This window comes from Aythya fuligula, chromosome Z, assembly GCF_009819795.1.
Source record: "Aythya fuligula isolate bAytFul2 chromosome Z, bAytFul2.pri, whole genome shotgun sequence".
Classification (NCBI taxonomy): Eukaryota; Metazoa; Chordata; class Aves; order Anseriformes; family Anatidae; genus Aythya; species Aythya fuligula.
Genome location: NC_045593.1, coordinates 9844750 through 9869090, shown reverse-complemented (window position 1 = coordinate 9869090; position 24341 = coordinate 9844750). Strand labels below are relative to the sequence as shown.

At 56.1% G+C, this 24341-nt stretch overlaps 2 protein-coding genes across 2 annotated transcripts; both read left to right on the top strand.

The window, feature by feature from the left end:
* Positions 1 to 227: 227 nt before the first annotated feature.
* LOC116500889 (C-C motif chemokine 26-like) lies at positions 228 to 1568 on the top strand. Its single transcript, XM_032206219.1, has 4 exons — positions 228 to 294; positions 908 to 1028; positions 1147 to 1309; positions 1509 to 1568. The coding sequence occupies exons 1-3, from the start codon at positions 228 to 230 to the stop codon at positions 1292 to 1294; spliced, it is 336 nt and encodes a 111-aa protein (XP_032062110.1). The 3' UTR covers positions 1295 to 1309; positions 1509 to 1568.
* Positions 1569 to 6972: 5404 nt separating this feature from the next.
* On the top strand, positions 6973 to 8681 carry LOC116500890 (C-C motif chemokine 19-like). The gene is made up of 4 exons (XM_032206220.1): positions 6973 to 7030; positions 7843 to 7966; positions 8284 to 8380; positions 8661 to 8681. Exons 1-4 carry the CDS (start codon positions 6973 to 6975, stop codon positions 8679 to 8681), a joined length of 300 nt encoding a protein of 99 aa, XP_032062111.1.
* The last annotated feature ends 15660 nt before the right edge of the window (positions 8682 to 24341 follow it).

Here is a 24341-nt window from a genome sequence, read left to right as displayed (position 1 = left end):
CGTGCTGGGCAGCTGAGGACAAGACAAGACACATCCGCAAAGCGGGGCTCGCTGCTTACAGGAAACATCCCCCCTCCCTCCCCTCCATCACCCAGCCTCCGGCCGGCTGGTGGGCGGCCTGCCAGGGGGGGGCCGAAAATGAAAGCAAAGTGTCCGGAGATAAATAGGAGCAGCCGAGGAGCGGGACAGCAGCGTGCACCCTGCTCCCAAACCCCCTGCAGCTCGCCATGGCTCTGCGCATCCTCCTGCCGCTGCTCCTGCTGGCCGCTGCCCTCCTGCTCCTCCCGGCTGAAGGTGAGGGGGGCGCAGGGGTCCGAGCCCCCCCCTGGGCTCCGTGCAGGGTGCTGGACCCACGGGTGGTGCAGCCTGGGGTGGGTGTTTGGGTGTTGGAGCCGGCTGGTGGGGTGGCAGCACCCTGAGATTTAGGGCATGGGCAGGAGGTTGAGGAGCAGCCCCTTGCAAGAGCTCCCACCCTCGCTTTGCTGCCCTGTGCTGGTCGGGAGGAGGAGGTAGAAGAGAGTGACTGGAGGGACTGTTTTATTTTGCTTATTTTGCTTTTATTTCTCACTGCTCTGTATAGCAACAGGCGATAAACTACATTAATCTACTGCATGCTGAGACTGTTTTCCCTCTAATGGTACCTGGGAGGGATCTCCCTGTCCTTATCGCAGCCCACGAGCTTTCTTTCATCCTGTTCTCTCCCCCTGTTCTTCTGAGGAGGGGAAGTGAGAGAGCGGCGTGGTGGAGCTCAGCTGCCTGTCCGCATGAAACCACCACAGCATCCTTCCCCAAAACGACATCGAGCAATCCCATGCCCTCAGCCCGTCGTGCTGCGCTCCCCCAGGCTGGGAAGGTGCCGAAAAGAGCTTGGAAGGGTCCGAAATCCCACATCTCCTCCTTTCTGCAGGTGTTGACAATGTGGCCTCAGACTGCTGCCTGAAGACCAGCAGGAAGACCATCCCCAGCGCCTGGGTGAAGTCCTACAGGATCCAGGGCCCCGAGTCGGGATGCCTGCTGCGTGCCGTCGTGTGAGTACCCTGGTGCAACCGGGGCCACCCGGCGTGGTTTGGCTTCACCCCAGCCCTCCCTGTGTGCTCCCCACATCCCTGCACACCCCCGCAGCAAACCTCTCTGCCCACCCCACAGGTTCACCACTAAGAAGGAGAAGAAAATCTGCTCCTCTCTCACCAGTCCAGCCGTCCAGAAGCTGATCCGCAGCCTGGAGGAGAAGCAGAAGACCCCCCCTCAGAAGCCCCAGGGCAGATCCAAGCGGCAGAAGCGGAAGCAGGCCTAAGCCAGGCCTGGAGAGGTAGGCGAGGAGCCAGGGGGACACGGGGCGGTGGGGCCACCATGCTGTCCCCCACCCCAACCCATCCCCTTGAGCAGCTCGGGGGCTGTCAGAGACATGCTTGGGGATGTGCAGGGCACGTCACGTCGTGCATGGCCCCCCAGCCACTTTGCTCCCGCTGAGACCCTCACCACCCCTTCCTTGCCATCCTCTCCCCCAGGACGGATGCTTTCCCCACCAACGACCGACCGCCTGGCAATGGACATCCACAGCACGCCTGCCTGCCGGCCCTAGGGGGGTGAGGAGGGGGTCTCTGGGGGGGTTTTGCCCTTCCCCACAGCCCCCTCCCCACCGCAGGCACCCCCACACCGGCTGGATGCTGCCGGTGGTGGGGGGCACTGGCTGCTTGCTCGCCCACGGCCACCCCAGCCGAGTGTGGCCCATGGAGGTGGGCAGCTTTGCCACGGTTCCGGGGCTTTCTGCGGGGCACCCGGTGGGATGGCAGCTTTGTTTTGGGGTTTTGTACATTTGTATTTATATTAAAGACTCTGCTTTCATTCAGTCTCACCCAGAGGGCCCTAATTCTGGCTCCTCATGCTTCACAGAGCACCCTTTATGCTGCAGGCTGGCTTGTCTGGAAGGTCGCTTTTATTTTTCTTACTGAATAAGCGGTGGCTACGGTTCACTCCCTTCCGGCCCCTTTTGCTCCTTTCCAGCTTGCAGGGCTGCGGGGCGCCAGGCGGGTCCCACGTCCCACTGCTCACGGGCTGCTGGCTGGGAGCTGCCTCCACGGCCTCTCGTGGGGCTGAGCAGCAGAGGGGGGCTGCACGGTGCCACGGCCCCACTTTTACAGCTGTTGCAGTGTAGTTTGCAGGAAGACAGGCTTTTTCAAAACACGTTTTGATTTTATTAAATCCTTTCTTTTCCCTTTTTTATTTTATTTTTTTTTTTGGCATAAAATTGCAATGAAATCAGAGCAAGCTTTTCATTTCAGTGCAATTTTACCCCTTTATCCGCACATGGTTTTGCTGTATTCAGAGATTCAGAGATTAGTAAGCCAGGCGCTTTGCTTTCAGGAAGAAACTCTCTTACACTTTATTCTCCCAGATGAAAAGCTTGCATGGTGAAAATTGCGCGCAGGTGGGGGAATAGAAGAGTTTGCAAGATTCATTACAGACACGCTGCAGTTGCTTGTGAGCAGCTCTATCTCAAATCCTTAGTAAAATGAGAAATCTCTGCCCTGCGTGCGCTGGCAGGTGAGGCTGAAAGGGTGGGCATGGAAAGGTCCCAGGGAAACATCAGTTCCCTGTGCTTGCAGACCCCTCTATTGTGCCGAGGAGCGATGGAAGGGCTCTGCCACAGCTGCAGTGTTATTTGCTTGCAGAGATCTCAGACACGGACTTTGGTCAGTAAAGCTCTATTAAGCTGTATAATTGCAATAATTGGATTTGTGGGGCTTAGCAATATCAGCAAAGGCAGCGTTCTGGCTGGGGATAGCTTGTGGCTTAGTGCTTCTATTAAGCACGATTATCTGGCTTGATTGCTTTATCGGGCAGGCATCGAGGTGTATTCTTTTTAAGACTGTGTAAAGAAACTGTGAAGAACTCGACACCGGCCCCGGGCACCAAGCTGTCTCTGTGTCGCGACGGTGCGCGGCTGTCCGGGCTTCAGGCAGGATATAAAGCAATAAAATATATCCTTTAAACCCAAACCCAGTCCTTCTGCCTCTCTTGATGTCCTTTGGGAAGCGCTGCAGGGGTCGGGTGGGGGTGTCCTCGGTAGAGGGACTGCTCTCCTGCCCCACAGATCGCCCCACTGGTCTTGGCTTTTGGTCTGAGCAGTTCTAGTAAAGGAGGTACTGGTGAGGCTCTGCTCTGGCCTGGGAGCTGCGGGACTGGCCCGGGCTTCTGCAGGGGTGGCTGTTGTGCTGGTGGCGTCAAGGGATTGTGAAATTGTGGTAAAAACCCCTGGAAAGGACGCTCAGCCAAATAGGTCTGCAACCACAAAGGGCAAAGCGTGAGGAAACAGCTGGAGCGAGCCAGCACGTGAAGCGCTGCCTGTTTTCTCTGAGGCTGCAAATATAAGCACTGCAGGGGATTTTCTTCCCTCAAGTGCGAGATGGCTTTTGGGCTAAGACGGGTTAAAAGCTCTGGCCTTGCGTGTGCTCTGTAGCAATTTACCCTAAAAGTAGTGCTTGTAGGGGAGCCGTGCTTGGGCACGGATACCCAGGCATCAAGGCACACGTGAGCACAGAAGACACAGATGCACAAACGCAGCCCCCATGTGCCACCTGCCTGCACGCACACGGGCATCAGCCCACCAGCCTCACTGCAGAGCTCTGCTTTTAGGGAAAATAAGGTGCAAGAGGTGGTGGGGCCCTGTGATGGGTGAGGAGGGTGGTGGAGGCACTGCTGTGATGCACGGTGGGGTGTGATGGCACCGGGGAGCGTCTCCGAGGGTGCTCCGTGAAAAAGGAATGATGGCCTGGGTGGGCTTTCAGGGAACGCGGCCACCCCAGAGCAGAAAGGATTAGGTGACAGGCAGAAAGTAGCCAAGCAAGAGAGAAACCACACGCCGCAGCCAAAAGAAGGGAAGTCCTGAACCCGGGCCAGATAATGAGCTCAGCACTTACCGGTGCAGACGGAGCTCCGCGCTCGCCCTGGCAGCGCAGCGGCGTGCTGGGCTGGGATGCTGGGCTGAGCTCCAGCGATGCTCAGCTGGGGACACGGGCACAGGATCTGTCCCTCCACACCCAAGAAACAGGAGCAGCATGCTAAAGGGGCTGTGGTCTCCCAAAACATCATCATCAGAACATGCAACGTGTGGGACAGTGATTGCATCTGGACCTTGTGCCCCTCTTAGATAGGGATGGGAGAGGGCTATGGGTATGAGTTATTAAATGGGACATGCAGGCATGGAGAGCCAGCATCTCCAGCCAAGCTGCTCTCCTGGGCTCTGCCAGGGTCTTGAGAGCAGCACAGAGGTGGAGGAGCAGCTGGTGAGTGATGGGGACTCCCACACTCCCTGGTCCATCCAGGTCCTGCAGGTCCCCAGCCCAGAGCCTCCTCCCAAACCTTTTTTCCCCTGAGAGATGGGTGCTGCCCTGTGGAGGTTGAGCAGCACCCAGCTGAGGGGGCCTCCTCTGCATCAGCGATGCACCTCATGCACTTGACCTCAGCATCCATGATGTTTTAGGGACAGACAGGCTCCAGCAGTGCAGGAGTGGCACCTTGGGCATCCCTCTTAACCAAGCCCTCAGGCCTATCTTTGCTGTCTTCTAGCCAAAGGCATGGCTTGTTCATTGTTTTTTCCTTAATTCCGCTTGATCACCTTGGCAAGGTTCCCTCGGCTGGAGGAGATCCAGCAGGGCCCTGTGTGCTGGCTGTGGCCGCAGTCCCTGTGCCACTGCAGGACTGGAATGCGATGGAAGTAGCGTGGGGGCCTCTCCCATGCTGGGCTGCCGTAGCAGAGACAGAGAAATTGAAACAGCTGTGATTCTGGCCCAGTATTTCCCAATGTGGTAAATGCAGCCAGGCCAGATCCTGCCCCAGGGACTGTCTGTGCCTGGAATACGCTGGAATTCCCCCTTTGCCCTTCCCAGCTCCACGTCTTGGAGGTGGGAAACGGAGCACCACAAGGCACCTCAGGGAGAGCCCAGGGGGGCTCGGGGAGGGTTGCAGCGGGGTCAGCGCTGCCTGAGCAGAGCCCAGGGATGCAGGCGATGCTCACACGGCCTGTTGGCATGTCAATGGGTTGGATTTCCCGTGAGGAGCCCCCTTCGCCTCCTGCACAGTTTATACTTAAATTAACAACTGCTTTACCCAGCCTTCTGCAGGGGTGAGCTCTGGGGGATGCTCGTGCTGCCTGCGGTGCCTGGTGCTGGAGGAGGCCTGGGTGGCCCAGCACACGCTGTGCCCTCCCCTCTTCCCAAGTTGCACCACAGGGGAATGGGGTGACCACCCTGCCTGTCACAGGGACGCGTTTGGTAGATGACCACGCTCTTCTTAGAAATCCCACTGACCCCAATGGAGGTCATGTCCCCCTTTCACAACGCGGAAAGCCCCTTTCCTCACTGTCCCATGCACCTCCTGGGGAGCGGGGGTGACTCAAGCCCAGCCATGCTTTCACCCCCTTGGCACCCGCACAGCTCGTGGGGAGAGGCAGAGCCTCTGTGTCCCTCAAGGCCTGGGGGCTGCCAGGGACAGTGCAGGACTTAACCCATATGTGTTCCTGGATCTCACATCCTCCTTTCTATCCATGGCCAGCCCTTCACCACGGGCCCCCCGCAGTGCCTCCCCACAGGAGGGGACCCCCAACACCCCTCGCTTCTCCTGCAGGCCTGGCTGTCAGCATCCTGGCCAGGGGCCATCGTTCTCCCTGCTGTGGGGTCTCTTTGGGGATCAAGTGGAGACTTTGTCCTGGCACCAGCCTGCAGCCTCATGCCACCCGAATCTTTCTTCCGCCAGCCAAGATTTCTCTGTGATAAAGAGGGTTTGTAAGTGCTGAAAGCAGGCAGAACCACAGCTAAGCTGGCACATCCTGTTTGCACTGCTCTTCCTGCCTGCCTGTCCCCTCCAGCACGGAGCTGGGTGTGGGCACAGCCCGAGGCAGTGCTCTCCTGATGGAGGACATCAGCCCGAGGTGCAGGCATGAGAAACCTTGGCTGGAGGCACAGCAGGAGTTGAGGCATCCCCCTTGCCACATGCCAGGGCTGGAGCAGGCTGGCTGAAGGACAACCACACGGTGGTGGCACTGGCCCAGTGGTGACCTCGAGGAGGAACAGCCCCTGTCCCTGCTCTGCTGTGAAGGTTTGCAGCATGAGCGCGATCTTTGCCCACGCATCCTTCCAGTGAGCTGCTGGCACCTCGAGCAGCACACACAATCTCCCTGGGGGATTTCTGCTCATGTACCAGTATAAGACATGTTCCCAGAAAGCTTGATTGCTGTTTTTGGCCATAAACCTGTTTGCTGGGTTGCCTGGAAGCCGTGCTGTCCTTCGGCATCTCAGCTCAGCCTCAGGGCAGAGCATGCCGGCTTGGCTGCCCTCCATCTGCCAGCACTGCACAGGGGCACCAAGGTTTTGGATGTGCCTGGTATTCTGGCAGTGGAGAGGGGAAAGGGGAAAGCCAGACTCCTGCAACCAGGTTGGGGGGCTTAGGGGGAGTCAGGCATCACCCTATTACTGACAAACACCCCAAGAATGGAGTGGAGGCAAGTTGTCCCCCTCTGCATCACCAGCTTGAGACTATGTGGTATCTCTGGATGTCCCAGAGAGGCTGTGGAGGATGAACTGGTAAATGCAGAGGATGAAACCCCACAAGTGCTTTCCCAGGGCTGCAGGGTGTTTTTGCAGGGTGAGGGTCCTGACTGGCAGCCCCCATGCCCTGGGAGCCAGCAGTGGGGAGGACAGAAGGGTGTTTGGCTCTGGGGATGCAGAGCAGCTGGCTTCAGGGAAAGCTGACAGTATATTCGGGAACTGCTCAAAGATCAAATCCTGCCTGTGGCAAGGCTTGTTATGACTTCCCACCCCTCTTCTCCAAAAGAAAGTGAAAGCCACGGGCCAGAAGGATAAATAGGCAGCGAGGAGCCCCAGCACCAGAGCTCAGGGAAGCAGTACAGAGCTCACCTCTCCTGCCCAGAGCCCCGCTGCCTCCAGCCCATCCTCTGCCAGACTCAGCGACACAATGCAGCAGCTGCATCTTCTCTGCCTCGGTCTCCTGGTGCTGGGATGTATCCTGCACGGTAAGAGGGAATCTCTCAGGGTGCATTGCTTGTGGAAGGGCTGGGATCTGGTTTCTTGCCTGCTTTTGCATTTCCAGCAGACTTTTAGAGGGACCCATTGCTGGGGTTCAATAGCAGCCCTCCTGAGTCCTCTGCTTGTAACACGTCCCAGAGGGACTCTGTCCTGACCAAAGTCCAGGAAGGAACCCGCAGGGGCTGGAAATCTGCACTGGGGACAGGCTGTGGAGCACTCCTGCCTCCCAGTGCCCTAGCCCAGCCTGTGCACACCAGGCTGGGATCAGCTTTTCTCCACTTCCATCTTCCCCTGCCCGAGCAGCCCTCACCACACCAGGGGAGCATCCCTGGCACCGGAGTGGAAGGCAGCGCTTTGGTGCATCTGCTTGCAGGGTGGCAGCAAGGTGCAGCTCAGTGTGGGATGGGCTGGGGCACGTGTAGCTGCCAAAACAATAGTTTTTTCAGCAAATACAGCCAAAGTCATGCCCAGACCCTTGGGAATGGTGTCTCCAGTGCCTGGACGGCAGCACAATGAATCCACCAGGTGTCCCCTGGCCAGCGCTCACCCCAGGGATGCGGGAGGGAACCCGGGTGTGCAGAAGGGTTGCCCACTCCCCATCCTACTGCTCTTCTCCTCTTTGCTGAGATGTGAAAGAGGCAAAGGGCTGCCAGCACCTGGGAGCTGGGCCAGCCAAGCGTGTGCCTGCCTGTACGGGCTGGACTGTGTGCCAGGGCACGGCTCGGCACGCTGCCAGCGCGGGCACCATCCCGTGGAGCCCGGGAGTGACCTCAAGCCACGTGTTCCTTTCCTCCTCCAGTGCACGGCGGCAACAACGTCCTGGACTGCTGCCTGAGGACGAGCGATAATCCCATCCCACGGCGGATCGTGCAGAGATATCAGATACAGCTGGTGCAGGATGGCTGTGAAATCCCTGCCAACGTGTAAGGGCCATGGTGACGGGCAAGGGATGGAGCACGCAGCAGGGCAAGGAGGGAGGCAGGGCAGGGATGGCAAGCTGCATTTGGGAAATAGGGGGAGAGGTGGAAGGGGAGGGAAGGTGGAGGAGATCTGAGGCTCAGACAGAGCAGGACAGACCCGCTGGGAGGTGAAAACCTGGGGAAAACAGGGCTGAAAGTCATGGCAAGGAGCAGGTGGAGGAGGAGGGTGAGGGAGACAGTGTGAGAGCTGGGGCTGTACTGAAGCATCCCCAGGACATCCTGCTCAGCAGCTCCTGTCTTTCCCCCTGTGGGCCCAACAGGTTCATCACCGTGAGGGGCAAGCGCCTCTGCGCCCCGCTCGAATCCCCATGGGCGGTTCGCCTCCGGGAGAAGCTGGACTCTGGCTCTGCCAGGAAGGTAGGAGCTGGGCCGTGCTCGGTGTGGGTTCTGGGGAATGGGGGCGGCCTGGGGATGGCTCAAACCTGCCACCAAAAGGGATGTTCCCAGCCCGAATGGGACCGATGGATGCCACAGAAAAGGGTGCCCCTGCTTCTGCTCTGTGAGCTCGGGGTTGGCAACATCCACATGTGGCTCTGCTCAGACGGTCCAGGTGACCACCTTGACATCAGGGAAGGGGCCCCAGAGAGCTCCTTCCCCAGGACCATGCTCATTCCAGTTGTGTTTTTCATTTCCCCAGGTCCCAAATAAAGGCAATTAGGCCCTGAAGAAGCCCGTGGCTGGCCCCAGCACCCGGATCGGGGCCAGCTCTCAGCTGTGAATCTGAAGCTCATGAAGCCGACTTGCTTCCACCTCCTACTACAGGGCACGGGGCCAACCCTCCTCGGGACTCGTGTCAGTGCATGGGGCTCGTCACAGCCCTGCAGCTCTCTCTTCTCCCTTCTGCCACCAGTGTGACTCAAAAACCTGCGTCAGGCTGAGCCGGGGGCTGCTGGACCAGAGTCTCCGCTCCAAGGGTGCTTGGCATCTCCAGCACCCTTGCAGCCAGGAGGCTGGTTTGATGGACTGATCTGTGAGATGAGTTTTGGGGATCCCAGCCTTCCTCTGAGCGCCAGTCTGTTCCCTCGGGTTTCCATCATCAGCCTTGAGCCTGAGCGCCTTCTGCATCCCTGGGAAGGGCAGCGGGAATGGGACTGTGCAGGGATGGAGGGGAAGGGGTAGGGATGTTCGTCACCATCATGTCGGTCCCGTGAGGTCCTCCAGCTTTCCCCCTCCTGCCCTTCCCTGCCCAGGTGGAAATGGAGCCAGTGCCAGTATCCATGGTTTGTCCCAGCCTGGCACCACTGGCTGCTGTGGCATAACTCTGGTGTCCGCTTGGCCAGGGCCTTACTCACAGGATGGGAATGGTGGAGGGTCCCTGCCCTTGTCAGGGTCATCGCCCTCCTTCTCGGTCCCCAAGCCTGCCACCGTGGTCAAAGCCTGCCTGGTGCTGCTGCCTGGGCAGGGATGCAAGAGCAGCGCTCGCGCTGTGCTCAGGTATTTGCTGCTAGATCTGCTCAGTGCAAAAATTACGGGTGTTAGCTGCTTCTTTCTTTTCTTTTTTTTTTTTTTTTATATATTTTTTATTTTTTTTTTCTCTGGATTTGTTAAATAAAAATAAAAGCCTATGAGTTGATGACCTGCCTCGTTTTTGATCCTGAAGCTCAGTGTGGAGGGTGGGGGTGCTGTAGCACAAGGCAAGGGGCTGTGCTGGGTGCAGGGGGAGGAAAAGGGCTTTAGGGGGATGAAGGGTACAAGGGAGCATGCAAGTATTGCAGCATCCAGACCAAGCCATTTCAGTTCCACCAGCACCTTTGCTGGGAACGGGAGCTTTGCTTTTGCAGAAAAGGGAAACCGAGGCACAGTGAGGCTTGGGCTGCCCTAGCAGCTCAGTGCAAAAGCACAGCTGGGCTGCAGAACAGGAGAAAGAGCTCTGGGGGAAACACAGGCAGGTGAAGAACCCAGTGTCCCTGCTCCTAAATGCATCCTTGGGTAAAACACAGGGTGGCACATCGGCTCCTGCCCATCGTCACCCATGATCTGTGAGTCCCTGGACGCTTTGTTCCCAGCTTTGTGCACCAGGGCTGTGGATGATCAGGTCCCTAAAACCGAGCCAGTCTGCCCTAAGGCTTGCTGGCCCAAAATGACCTCATGGAAACTTTCCCTTCACCCTGGCGACACGATGTTTGAATAAACCTGCTCCCTTCTGCCGAAGCATGGGAGAAACATGCAGAAGCAAGGCTTGGTGCAGCCAGCAGCCAGGCACAGCCAGCAGCAAGGCACTATGCTCCGGCATGCACCTGTACACAGGGTTAAATAATTTGCACTGGGCACAGGCTGGGAGTGGGATGGCCCAGAGACCCTTCCTGAGGATAGGAACATCATCCGTGGTGGTGCAGTGGCTGGGGATGCCCAGGCACTTGGTGGCTGTTGCTGAAACCTGTTGAAAGCAAGATGAGCTCCAGCCCTTTTCCTCTGCTGGTCTGCTTCTCCCTTGGTTGGTGGCTTCAGGTGTTCCCCCCAGGGTCCTCCTCCTGCTCTGTGTGCACTTACCGTGCCCTGAGCTCGGCTGCCTCTTGCTGTGATTTTCCCAGAGCCCTCGCACCGCCTCTGTCTGCCCCAGCTCATTAAGCACAGTGACAGCTCCAGCAATATAATCCCGGGGAGGGGGAGGAAGAGGACGAAGGCTGGTATGAGAAGAGAGGCCAAGACAAACAATGTGAGTGGGAAGGGAGCTTAACCAGTGCTTGCTTTGGCAGAGCTTCGCTGCTGCTCGTTTGGTGACCTGCGAGGGGCCGCACCAAGGAGGAGGAGGAGGAGGAGGATGCTCGGCGCGGATCCGTGCCCAGGCTGAGCTGCTGTAGCTGGTGGGCAGGGGCTGCAAGAGGGACTTGGCCTCAGATGGACCAGGTCTGTCCTTAGCTAAAGGCTATCTTGCCAAGGAGCATGGTGCCTGGGCTCCCACCCCTTCCACCTCAAGGGAAGGGCAGGAGATGCCAGGCACTGTGTGTGCGTGGTCCTGGCAAGGAGGAGCCAGCCTGTCTGCACCCCCGAAGCAGCTCTCCCTGCTCCGCAGCCCGTCTCTCGGGAATCTGTCCAAACCAGCAGGGCTCAGATCTTAGTAAACAGTACATAGAGTTTTTCTGATATAAAAGTCAATGACCTTTCTGGAGGGAAGTGGCCACTATCCTTGGAGAAAGCAGCAAATCATGGACGTGTCAGAACCTTGGGTCCCAGCCGAGAGCCAGTTTCAGTAAAAGTGCTCCAAGCCCTCTTGTTTGTCTCTCTCTCTCCAACTGTGTTTTTCCTGCCTACCCTTGCTGCATCCTCAAGTGTCAGCGTGGAAGATCAGGACCCAAAGCACAACAATGCAGACATAGCCTCAGCAGGACCAGGTTTTGGTGTGAGGTATTCTGTAGCATCAATTGAATCAGCCATGGTCCTTTATCAATGCCTAGGATCTGTATTTCTCATGTCATCGCAACTGAAAAGCTTTCCTAGGTATCTGGCAAAAGAGCCCTTCTTCTGGTGACTGTGCACAAGGCAAGGCTGTACCTATGCCAGCAAATTGAACGTGGGTTGTTCTCTGGCCCCAGGTCTCACAGCTGGCATTTTGAGATCTCTCCTGTTCCTTCCAGGCTTGGTGGAGGCTTTCTCTGATACCTTCCAAGTGGATGTAAGACAGAGCAGGCATGACCTTAGAGTCCAAGTGCAAGGACCAGTTGTCCCCTGTTCTGGTGGTCTCCTCTGCTTGGTGCCAAGGCAAGGGGCTGCTCTCCACAGGCACAGCTCCCTTGGCACCAGCTCTGGACGTGGCTGGTAGGGGCTCAAGGACCTGCCTGGGCTATTTGGAGGAGATAGGATGTGGATGGATGGGCAGGGTGGGAAGCCAGGCAGGGAAAAGCCCCACTGCTCTCTTCCTGCTGTGCTCTAAACTCTTGCCTAACCAGTAACATGTGTGGGTGATGGAGAGGATCCAGGCCTGGCATCTCTCCTCCACAAGCCCCTCCTGGTTTTTCATTCATTCCCAGCATGTCATCTCCGGTACTGCTTGTCCAGACACTTTCTGCTAAAGTTTGTCCTGTGGGAGGATGCCAGCACTCTTGGCCAGGCTGTGGGGCTCTGAGCAGAACTGCTCCTTCTGCAGCTACATCCCAGGAGCCTTCTCCTGCAGCTGGATGGTCCCTGGTGGCCTCACCCAGCCGAGCATCTGGGTACACAAGAGGAGCTCCCATCCTCCGGGCTGTGCTGGGTCCTTGGGGACCTGCTCAGATCATTGCACAAAGGCCACCCCCAGAGCACCCAATAAGCTGGTTTAGATACAGTTTTCTTGAGGGCCAGGGGGAATCTACTGCCCAGGCTCTATACCTTCTTTTCAGGTCCCCTTTGGGCTGATCTGCCCCAATAAGTGGGAGATTGCTTGTGGGGGCACAAGAGAGAGTGCATAGAGAAGGATGTGCCACGAGGGATATTAGGAGCTGAGTGATTCCACCACCAATGACCACAGTCTGCTTTTAGACACCCAGAGTCCTAGGAGCTCACACCATCAGCAAATACAGAAATGTGGCTGAGTATCCCCCAACTCCTCCTGTGAGCAGATCTGGCTCTAATTACTCAGGATGGGTGCTACTTGGCTAAATCCCACTCACATTCTCTGAAATGCTGGGGCTTCCCTCCAGCCTCCTACCTTTCCTGCCCAGCATTTTCAGTTTTGTTTCTCCACTTTTTTGAGTTTTTCTCTGACATTCAGTGCCTGAATATTCAGTCAGACCTCTAAAATATATATATATACTACTTGAGCAAAGCGGGGAGGTGGGTTTCCAACAACCCTGGGGTCTGAGCTTTGTCGTCCATGTTTTGCTGGTGGGATTTGGGGTTATCACCCCAAACCATTTCACAGGGGTTTTCTGAGACTAGGAAGATGTGGGGTGAACTTTGCCCATAGGAGAGGGAATGCAGGAGTTTTGGGGTGCCTGAAAGCTGATCTCTATTCCCCTAAAGGTTGACTCTAGGAGTCAGTCATGCTCAGAGAGAACAGGGTAAAGGAGCATTTACCAGAGGGCAGGAGCAGCAACAAAGCCCTGCAACCAAACCCCAAAAACCCCACAGAAGGGAACAAGCCGGGATGTCCCCTATTGTCCCATGCACCTGATGGCTTTGCTCCTTGCCTAGTGCCCTGGAGCCTCTCCCTGCCCCTCCGTGGTCTGTCTTCTTGGCTCTGATCCCTGGGACTGGAGCAGTGGGCCTGGAAACTGTTCCTAATGCAGGTGAGAGGAATGAAACAGAGTCCAGAAGCTTTCTGACATGGGTACCTCATGACACAGGGACCTCATGCCCATGCTGGGCTTGACTTTTACACACAGTGGATGATGTGGCTCACGGCACTGTAGGCTCAGCCACCAGCCAGAAGCACCCTTGCCCTGCTCCCAGAGCACCCTTTGGAAAGGGAGGGGGGACCCATCCTCTCTGCCCTCAGGAGCACCCATCTTCTCTTCGTGCACAGTAGCAGTAAAAACTGGAGATAAAAGAGAAAACTGGGAGGACAAGCAAACAGACTTGTCCTGCTGCAAGAAGTCTCTGGAAAGTACCTTCCTCATTACCCATCCCTCCCTACAACCTGCTAGGCATCAACAGGAGGCTTAGTGACGTTTTCTGTGGCACTCCTCACCTCTCCCTCATGTTCTAGGAAAGGTGCTGGCTGGTATGTCCTCCCAGCGAGGGCTGGGGAAGGGAAAGAAGAGAAGGTTTTGGAGCTCCTTATGAATTTAGGAGAATAAATTAAACCTGTATGCGTGCACCCCTTTCTACATTTTACATTTTCCACCCCTTTCTACATCTGGGGTGGAAAGGGAGTTGGAAGATTTTCTCACAGTATGGCATGCTTGAGAGCTCTTGCTGCAATCCTGGCTTATCCCTAGCAAGAGAAAACATCTCATGCTGGGGTCTTCCTCTCTCAGCCCACCCGGCTCTGTGCTGCCCAGCTTCTGCCCCGCTCCCTCGGTCCCCTCTAACCCAGGTTTGCCCATGTGCTGGCTGTTTTGTGCCTGTCCAGAGGGATGTGGCAGCTGTGTTGTGTCAGCGGGAGGTTCACCCTCTGCAGCCCTCAGTCTTCAGCCTCTACTAAACGCATCTCTCTCTTCTCTGTTTTCCCACAGAAAGCGAAATTTTCTTTCTTGCAGATGTGTTGGCTGGGAAAATCCCTCCTCTGCTAGGCTGCGCACTGTCCCCACGCTGCAAACACACAACTGTGTTTACATGTGTGTTCCTTAATCTTGTTTAAACCACCAAGCCATGGCTTTCCACGGAAGATTCTGCTCCAAACAAGCAGCACTCGGCGGAGTCTCCTGAGCCTCTGAGGTGGTCTTTGGTGAAAAACTCAAGACTTTTCACTGAATTCCTCCACAGGTTGTAATTTCCCACCTTCCGTTTACTTGTTGTGGCTTTTGGAAAGCCACCAGTCAGCATTTAGACGGCAGCCGCCGCGTTGCAAAGAACAGAAGCAGAAGTGTCCCAGATGCAGCGACGGACTCGCCCTCCACCCGCAGCGCCTGGTTTCATTTCCCAGCTGCGGCGCAGCGCTCCAGCATCCTCCTCTGCCCCTGCCAAGGCCAGCTGCCTCCAGGGAATTCCCAGCGCTGGAGCCCATGGGGTTTCATTGCCTGCCTGGAGGGGGAAAGGCCGAAGGGCTGAAGTCCGCTGGGTTGAGCCCTGCTGTTTTTGAAGGCTGTGTCCATGCTGCGCCGTGGTTCTTGGCTGGGTTTGGCTGGCCCAGGCAAGGCAGCAGGGCCTGGAGCTCTGCAGTTCTCACCTGGGGTGGAGAAGCATTGCAGTGGAAGCAGGAGGCATGGGGAAATGGGGGATTGCGTTGTGGGTGCTGTGGTGAGGAAGGCCTGTGATGGCTGTGTGGTGTGGTTGGCATGCTGGAGGCATCCAGGGGGACCTGGGCAAGTTGAGAGGTGGGCCTGTGTGAACCTCATGGGGCTCAACAAGGCCAAGGGCAAGGTCCTGCACCTCAGTCGGGGCAATCCCAAATGGCAGTACAGACTGGGTACAGATGGATGGGGAAAAACCCTGTGGAGGACTTGATGTACAGGAGGACAAAAAACTGAACATGAGATGGCAACGTGCACCTGCAGCCCAGCAAGCCAACTGTACCCTGGGGTACACCAACACAGCGTAGGCAGCAGGGCAGGGAGGGGATTGTCCCCCTCTGCTCTGCTCTCGTGAGACCCCACCTGGAGCCCTGCACCCAGCTCTGGGGCCCCCAGCACAAGATTAGAACAAGTCCAGAGGAGTCCACAAGGATGCTCAGAGGGCTGGAGCAGCTCTGCTGTGGAGACAGGCTGAGGGAGCTGGGGGTGTTCAGCCTGGAGGAGAGAAGGCTCCAGGGAGACCTTACAGCGGCCTGCCAGTGCCTAAAGGGGCCTACAGGCGGGGGAGAGGCTCTTTTTTAGCAGGTGGAGTGATAGGACAAGGAGATATGGCTTTAAAGTAAATGAAGGTGGGTTTAGATTAGATATTTGGAAGAAATTCTTCACCCAGAGGGTGGTGAGGCCCTGTCCCCGGCTGCCCAGAGGAGCTGTGGCTGCCCCATCCCTGGCAGTGCTCAAGGCCAGGCTGGATGGGGCTTGGGCACTGCCAAAGTACTGGCTGAAGGAACCTGGGTTTACCCTCCTTCCAGGAACAGAAGAGATGGCCTCCAAATGTACAGGAGGCTGCTGTTTCAAAGAGAAAGTGAAGAAACTGTTCCCTTAGTTCACTTCTGGTAGGACAAGAAGCCACAGAAAACCTTGGGGTCAGTTATTGAAGGGAAATTCCACTTATCAAGAATGGTCAGTTGAGGAAATGCTGCCTCTCCACTGCTGCAGATTTTACGGTTAGACCATGGCCTGTTGGAAAGCTCTGAGTTGTGCTGGCCCTGGCTTGGCACAGGAGGGACTGGAAGACCTGTGACAGCCCTACCAAATCCTTTGTTTCCCATTATTCTGGTCTATCTGTGCCCCACTGGGTGAGGTGGGTTTTCTCTGCTTTATGTTATTTTTCTGAGGGCTGCATGAAGTCATGGGAACTGCGATTTGGTGTTCGTGCAAAATCTGAAGCATCTGAAGCAAGAGAAATTTAACCAAAATGGGCTCCAAAGTGTCCGTGCTCAGTGTTTTTGCTGAATGAGGAAGGTCTCAAGCAGAAAACATCTGGAATCGGACCAAGAGCCACACACACTCCTAAACAAAGGAGATACATGGACTTGGAAGAGAAAGCAGACATGTAAATGGAGATGGAGGGGGCCAGCAGCAGGTTGGGTTTCTCTGGGTCTCATTTGTCTTCCTTGTGCTTCAGCTGTCTCGAGTGAGAGCTGTGAGGCCGTGGTGTGCCAGGACATGCTGAGCCATCCATCACGGGCTGTGCTGGCTGCTGGGGCAAGCCCGTGCCGAGCAGAAGCTCCCAGCTGTCCAGAGGGGCTCTGCCTCATTTGCTTTATCAGTTCGGAGGCTGCAGCCTTTCCCATACTGCATGCAGGCACAGAACAACTTCTTCCAGCAGGGCATTGACCCCCTACAAATGTGACCCCAGGGGGCTTTTCTACAAGAGCTCTGGCTGGGTTTCAGGAGGGTCATTGCTCTCCTGCTACTAGAACCTCTTCATTTCTGCCTGGGAAGCATTCCTCCTGCGCTGGATCTTGGCCCTTGTAAGGTATGGCTGGTGGCACTCACACAAGGTTTCTGGGTTTCAGCCAGCTCATTCTGCTTTCTGGGCCAGTGCTTGAATGGTCTCAACCTGCTCAGTATTGCTTCTTCTCTTCCAACAGAGTGCCAGACTGAGTGGGGAGATGAAGTAATTCTTCACCTTCACCAGTCCTGGCAATTCTGCAATGCTTTGATATGGATCTGCTACAAAGGGCTTTCTCTGAAAGTCAGGAGTGTGACAGTGGGTACCAGAGCTGGTCTGAAGAGTCTGCAGCTCTGTGTCCCTAATACATGGGTCACCAGGGACAGCACAGAGTACAACACAAAAATTCCCAAGCGAGCATTTTTCTCAGCTGCATGCAAAGGAGGAAGCCATGGTGGCTGGAACTGTGGGGGCTTCCCATGGGGCAAAAGGGTCTGCATCTTCCTTCCCAGCCTTCCTGTGGGATATTTGTGTCCAAGGATTTCCAGGCAGAGGGTGACAGGGCCAGCAAAATGTCATCAGAGAGAGCAGAGCTGCCAAGTGTGCAAAGGGAGCAGAGGACAGGGGAGCTGGGGAACTCTTCAAAGACAATCCGATGTACCAGGCTGGTAGTCCTATTTGGGCACAGCAGCAAAGAGTGGAAAGTCCCTGGCTGGCTCTTTTGTGCCTGATAAGGCAGACTGGCCCCATGCCCTGCTGAGGAGGGACATGCTTGCAGATCCCTTCCTTCCAGGAAAAGGAGGGGAGAGGAATCAGGGCATCAGAGTGATGGAAAACAAAGGCAGACAGGTCCTTCCTCCAGGCAGCCCCGAGCTGCATGAGTAGGGAACTGCTGGGAGGGCTGGGCAGCAGGTCCAGGGCTGCTGCTCACCTGCAGGCTGAAAGTATCACATCAGAGCCTGCCGGGCACCTGAGCTGCCCTCCTCTGTCCTTACAGTGCTGCAGTCCCCTTAGAAGTGCTCTGGACCCCTGGAAGACATGGAGGTCTTTTAAAGCGCCCTTCACTGCTGTTAGAAACATTTCTCCCTGTGTGCTGCTGCAGCGCTGCCAGAGCTCCAACCCAGCAGCTCCACAGCTCCTGTTGTCCCCAGGTCTGACATGAGCTATGTCCATCCCTGCGGTGACCAAGTGGCAAGCTTAAAGCAAGTGGAAGTGCCTCACCTGGGCAGAAAGCACCCGACTGAGAATGGGGAGCATTTAGGTGCAGATGGACACATTGCAGAGGGTAAGGCTGGGATGAGGGGTACTGGCAGCAGAGGTTTTTCCCTTCCCTTCATTCCTGGGAGACTGTCACCTACCAAGCCTTTGTCACGTCCCAAGGAAGTGGTTGCAGATGGGGATATACACACTGTCCGGGAGGGAGCGTGTCATGCCGATCCTTTGACCTTGTGTCCTGCGGGGCGAGAACTCTCCTGGCTCCTTGCCCTGCCCTAACAATGCTTAACCCAAGGTCCCTGCCTCCCTGAAAAATCCTGGCCAGCAGAAAAAGCCGGCCACCCACCGGGAAGGAGCAGGAAGGCACCACCGAGCCTCTTCTTGCCTTTGTTTGTGCAGAGTCCAAGGCCGGCCAGCACTCAGCACTGTCCCTGGCCACGTGTGTGCCAGCACATCCCAGAGACACGGGGGGACAGGCAGCAGATGAGGACAAGCTGGGAAGGGCTTTGTGTGAGGGTTTTTGGGCTGTGTGTGGGTGAACAGCAAGCCTCAGAGGTGTGCACAGAGCAGTGGGGTGCTCTGGGAGGTGTCTGCCCTCTACCCATAAAGATTGTCTTTGCAGGAGACTCTATCTCAAGCACTCTGTGAAGTGCTGGGATGGGTTCACAAGCCTTGCTACCTGCAGCTCCAGAGCTTTTCTTTTCCCTTCTCACACACAGGGCAAGACGAAAACACCTCCAAAACCTCCACCAGCACAAGAAGAACACAGGAGACCTCATGTGTGCACTGGTGCTCACAGTAAAAGAGCCTGCACCGCTCACAAAGAGCATGGAGGGAAGACACAAATTAACATCTGCTGGGGCTTTGCTGCTTTCTAACCTCCCAAGCTGGTACAATCCTGACAGCCCCAAGCCTTGCACAGATCTGTTGCTCTTCACGGATCCCTTCCCCTGCCACTCAGTGCCTCATCCTATCCCGTGCTGCAGCACGGTGGCAGCAAGGACCAGGACAGCGGGTGGCATCACACCAGTGCTCCATCCACATTTCCCAGTGCCATTCCCTGAAAACACCCTGCAAGCACCCACGCAGGCTGTGCAAGGCCCATTGAGCCCCTGTGAGGACAGGAAAGCCACCAGGTTTGCAGCCGCATGGGACAAGGCTGGCCGGCCTAGCCCGCCGCTTGTGCATGAACTGAATACAGCCCAAGGAAGTTTTTTAGCGAGCTCCGAGCCACTCACAGCAAACTTCTCACACCAATGCCATTTACCTCCGTGGCAAAATAAGCTGCTGATTGTGCAGCGGCAGATTAAAGGGCTCTTAATATCTTTATTGGGTACAAGATACACAAACTCGGCCTAGTAACTGTTCTCAAGTGGGAAAAAAAATGTGAAGGCAAAACTAAATGATCGAGAGAGAGCTCAGCACTTTATCAGCCTTTTTACAATGTGCTCAGGCTTGCAGATTACAGAGCCTTGCGTGCGTTTGTGTAAATATTCACAGCACTATGATATCCTTAAAGGGACACTTGCAGCCCTCCTCCCTCCCCATATTCCCCCCTCTGTTCTGGCACTGCACCAGCCAGGCTGTAACTCCGTGCCTGCATTTTGCAGAAAGGTGGCTTCCTCTTCTCCTCTGGAAGACCCTGAAATGTCACCCAAGCTTTTTCTGTTCTATGGGGAATGTCACCGGAGCTGGAGCTGGCAGCGCGAAGGTCGAGGCGAGGTGAACCTCACCCTTTGCGGAGGCTGATGATAATTTATCCTTTGCCACTGATGGATTGTTAGCATTTTATCACTCTGCGTCCTGCCTCCAGCATCAGGGGCATCAGGGGCATCAGGGCAGTGGGTGCTGGTCTTCTTGATACTCTCATAGGAGCAGAGGAGTACAGGGGAGGTGGGTGACACCAAAAGCCCAGATCCTAAAGACACCGAAGCCATACTGTTGGCTGGGCAGCATCCCCTTTGCGCACCGCTTTGGGTTTCTGCTGCCTCCCTCCACCACAATACCCATCCTCCTTGTGTGTAGCTGTCTTTCTGGCTTTTTCCTTATTTTCTGGCTTGCAGCTGTGTACTCTTCTTTGAGGAAGAGTACAGAGGTTGCTACTCTGGGGAATCACAGCTGCGGTTGCGGTGTGCTGGAGCCTGTGCTGGGAGCTTTCACTTCCCTTCATAGACATTACCCTGGTGAAGGCAGCAGGTCTTCATTTTTTTATTTATTTTTTTTTGTTTTGTTTTCTTTTCTTTTGTTTTCTTCACATTTCTTGTCTTCAGGAGGAAATGAAAGCACGGCCCTTCTGGCACTGGTAGCTTTTCCTTTGGTCTCCAGACCTCGGTCAGCTCTTAGGTCTCCTGCAGGCTTCCAGGCAGCCCCACAGGGCAGGAAGCACTGCAGGGGTGAAGCAGGTCTGGAGGTCACCCATCAAATCTTTACCACAGCTTAAGAACTTCTGCATTTGTAGGATCGTGATGAAAAAGTACAGACAGAAAGGGCATCTACTGCAGAGCTTCATCCTGGAGCAGTGCCAAGCTGCTTATGAAGGGGAAGAAGCAGACACAGCTGAAATCCCACAGTCCCCACTTAGCTGGAGCAGCTTGGTGCAGCCCCGTGGGTATTTCTGAAGCTGCTTCATGCTGGAGGATGCTGGTCCAGATGACCTGAGAGGTCCCTTCCAACTTGAACCATTCCCTGATTGTATGTTCTCACCTGGCAGCAGCAAGTAAGGGACGTAGACGGTGTCACTGCTGCAGGCAGGAGGGGACTTGGGTGGGCTAAGATGTGGGGACCTAAGATGTGGTCCAAGCAAGGCCCACGGCAGCCCGTCACCTCTCACGGGTGCCATGCAGAGGCAGGTTGCATTTTCTTGGTGAAAACCACCCAGGAAGAAAATCCCAGAACCTTGAGCCCACAGGGAAGGGCCAGAGCTGCTCCCAGGACCTGGGTTGGAAGCTGAGGTCAGGAAAATGTCATGGCAGTGGGGGACATCCTCAGGCAAGGGGAATTGCCCATCCCTTGGTGCCCTCAGCTCGGAGGTCAACAGTCGGAGGTGATGGGGATGGGTTAGCAGAGCAGGGTAATAGTTAGCCTGGGGACACTGGGGAGTCTCTGATGCTGTGGCCCTGCAGGCACAGAGCCCACACAGCCAAACATTTCCCCCCTGGGCCAAACCCTCCTGGATCTGTAAACCTCACCATCCAGAGCGGCGCAGCCACGTCTGTGCCGAATTGCTGCTCCGCCGCCTTCGGGGACACTGACACCCAGGGCAAAGGGACGGGGAAGCCTCTGGCTACTCTTGTCACCGCCTCTGCCCCGATCCCAAAGCCCCAGGCACGTCCCCGGCCGTCAGCACGTGCCAACACAAGCACTGGCCAGGAGCCCAGCCCCGCTGCAGCGAGCCAGAAGGGCTTCTCGCCCGCCCCGCTTGTGGTCCAGTGGCCGCGGCGGCGGGTCAGCGGGTTTGGCCGAGGCGTGCTGCCCCGAGCTGCATGCTGCTCACCAGCTCCCGACAGCTCCCTCGGTTTCTGTTCCCCAGCCACCCTTCTTTCATTTTCTGTGTGTGCTTTTTTTTTTTTTTTTTTTAACTATAAATAGCCCCAAGAGGGACTTCCCATCCTCAAGGAGGAAGAGGCAATTAATCCTTCCCAAAGGAAGTCTCCAGGAAGCCTGGAGGACCCTTCTCACCCAAGAATAAACCGTGCCCAACAACAGCCCCGGACAGGAAACATCAGAGGCAGCAAATGGAGCTGATGCTGGCAGGAGCAAGGCTTTCAAGCACTTCATGGAGGAAAAGCAGCTGCTGTTAGTTCATTAACATGCCTGGCGGCTCCTTGCACAGCCCTGTTCTGGCTGTTTGCACACTTGGGCACATGCCTGGGGCTCTGGAGGGCTGGGTTTGCCCCAAGAGCAAGGTGGCAGGCCGCTGATGGGCTGCAGAGGTGCCAGAGCTGGTAGAAAACTCAGAAAACTTCTGCACAAGGTTAGTATAGAGACCGCGAGGTACTCTGGGGCTGAATTCAAGCAAGCACACACAAGCCTGGAAACACATCTGAGCTGGCAGAATACCTTAGCCGAGCGCACACATCCACCTGCACAGCCTCCATCCCTTCCTCCTTTACTCACACCCAGCACAAGGGCTTGCACGTGGAGCTGGGGGCTTGCCCTCCTGCTAGCAGGCACGAGGACACATCTGGCTCACACACACAGCGTGATTAATCCCCAGCAAAGCTTCTGGCTTTGGCTTCGTGGCCGCCCGCAGTTCAAGGTGCTTTGTGGGGTTATCCAGATGCCTCTCTCGCATTTATAGGGCGAGGGATGGGTCTCCTAGGATTGGGGCAAAACCAGACGGGTGGTAAAGAAGGGAAACCCAAAAAATGGCAAAAAAAAAAAAAAAAGCAAGATGTCTGTGGCATGGAGGACCACTGTAGGCTGTCCACTGAGCAGGTTTGGCCAAGCTCCAACCCTCAGCCCCACAGCAGGCAGCCCCAGGCCCTCAGCCCCCAGGCTTTCCTCTGAGGAAGGATTTTCGTTTCTTAGCCTCCTCTACTGGAGGAAGGCATGTAACTCCTCGGAAGGCTATTTTAAAGGCGTTGTTTGCCATCTAGTGGGAAAATAGTGTCTGGGCCTCCTTCTTGACTGCTCTGAGACAGGGGGAGGATGAAGTTTGGGGCCTTGGCCCCTGCAGGAGCTCTGGGGAGAAGGAAATGAGGAGAGGTGCTGCAGGCTCAGCTTCCTGCACAGCTTTGCCTCCCCCAGGCACTTTACTAGCCCTTTGCAGCCAGATGTAGATGCACAAATGCAGACCAACAGCGCAACCCCTTGGGGTTGCTCCTGGCTGTGCTGGTGCCCTGCATATCTGGGGAGCAAAAGAAAGGCACCATGACCTGTTGCCTTCCAGCCCAGCATCCTCCTGCAGCACAAGATGCAGCTGGTGGGAGGTGAGCAGGTCAGGATGCTCCCTGTCCCTCCCCAAAGGCTGCTCCCAGAAGTGTTTCCTGCTCTGCTTCAGTCCCCATAGCTCAAGAAGCAGCTGGAGGAGAGATGTGAACTCTTGCTTGGACACCGGGCCTGCTTTCAGTGAAAAGAAAAAAGAAAAAAAAAAAAAAAAGCTGGCAGGGAAACCCACTGCTTGGCGAGCTCGTCCAAAGTGCTGCTGCTGGGCTGAGGAGGGAACAGGCATTTGCGGAGAGCATCACGAAGCAGCACTGCTTGGGTACAGCTAAGCTGCTGGTTTAGCCTCCCAGCACCTCTGTGTCCCTGCATTTGGAATTTTTTGTCTTTCCATGAAAGACAAAAAGTGTCCTGGAGGCAGTTTGGGGGGCACCACAGCAAACAGGGAGAGAAACAAGCCTTTTGTGCAGGGAGAAGCCTATAACAGGGCAGCAAGAAGAGGCATGGCTCAGGCCTCTCCTCGCCCCACGTTTGGGTGCCAGCACATCTGGCCTGCCAGGTGATGCCCAGCCTTCTCCTTCAGGAAAGAGAGCTGGTGCTGGGCACAGAGTTTGCAGCTAAAGAGAAGCAATTTAAGAAAAAGCAGCATGGGTGACCTACAGGGTCTTGAGTGTGCTGGGGGCTTGGACCCTCTTGCAAGATCCCAGGCAGAGATATCCCACTGAGTTCAGATTTACTGCCAAGGTGAACGCCCAGCACTGGGTATTTAAATCATTTGTATCTGGATTCATTGTGCCCCTGGGGCAGGATCCCTGCCCTGCTCCCCTGCCTGGACAGCATGAGACCAGGAGGGTGGAGATGCCCCTCTCTGCCCGGCACAGGGGCTGACTTTCTGTTGATCCAGGCTCTGTCTCCTCATGCCAGCCGTGTTACCACTTTTTTGGGGACTGGGCACGTGGGTCACAAGGAGGAGCTGTGCCCAAATACTGTCCTCGCTCTGCCAACGGGCCTCCCACTGCCAGCCTTAAGCACTTGGCTTCCCAGCTGTCCTCACAAACCAGTCTCTGCACGAGCATCTTTGATGCTTAGGATAGTATTTGGGTGTCCCAATGGTTCACCTGCCTATCCATTCATACGTCCATCCATCTGTCTGTTCCTCTGTCTGCCCAGTCCTTGCATCCCTCTATATATCAAGCTCCCTCCCCCAACCCATGCATCCTTCCCTCCTCACTGATTCCCTCTGTGTATGTGTTCCTTCCTTTTTCCCTTGCCCCAGGATTCATTCCCTTGTATTTCCTAGGACCTACCAGGGCTGCTTCTTTCTCTTTCCTGGAGGAAAAGGGAAGAGAGCAGCAGAAGAGTGAAGGGATGGCTCTTTTGCAGACAACCTGCCTCCTGTGTGCACAGCACAGCCTGTCCTGGCAGCGATAGGGGAGAAAAGTCAGGGCTCGAGGGCCAGCCCAGACATTTGGGGCAGGATCCCTGCCACCCCAGTGACCTGGGCATCGCTGCACAGCCCGTGACCCATCACGGTGGCTGCAGCAAGGCAGGATTGGCAGCACCACTGCCTGCCCTGGGTGCATCCCGGCAGGGCTCCAGCCTCCTACAAGCTCAGCCGCGAGCCAGAGCCACCGAAGAGCCCGAGCCCTGAAGGAAGTGCCCTGGCCCGGCGGTG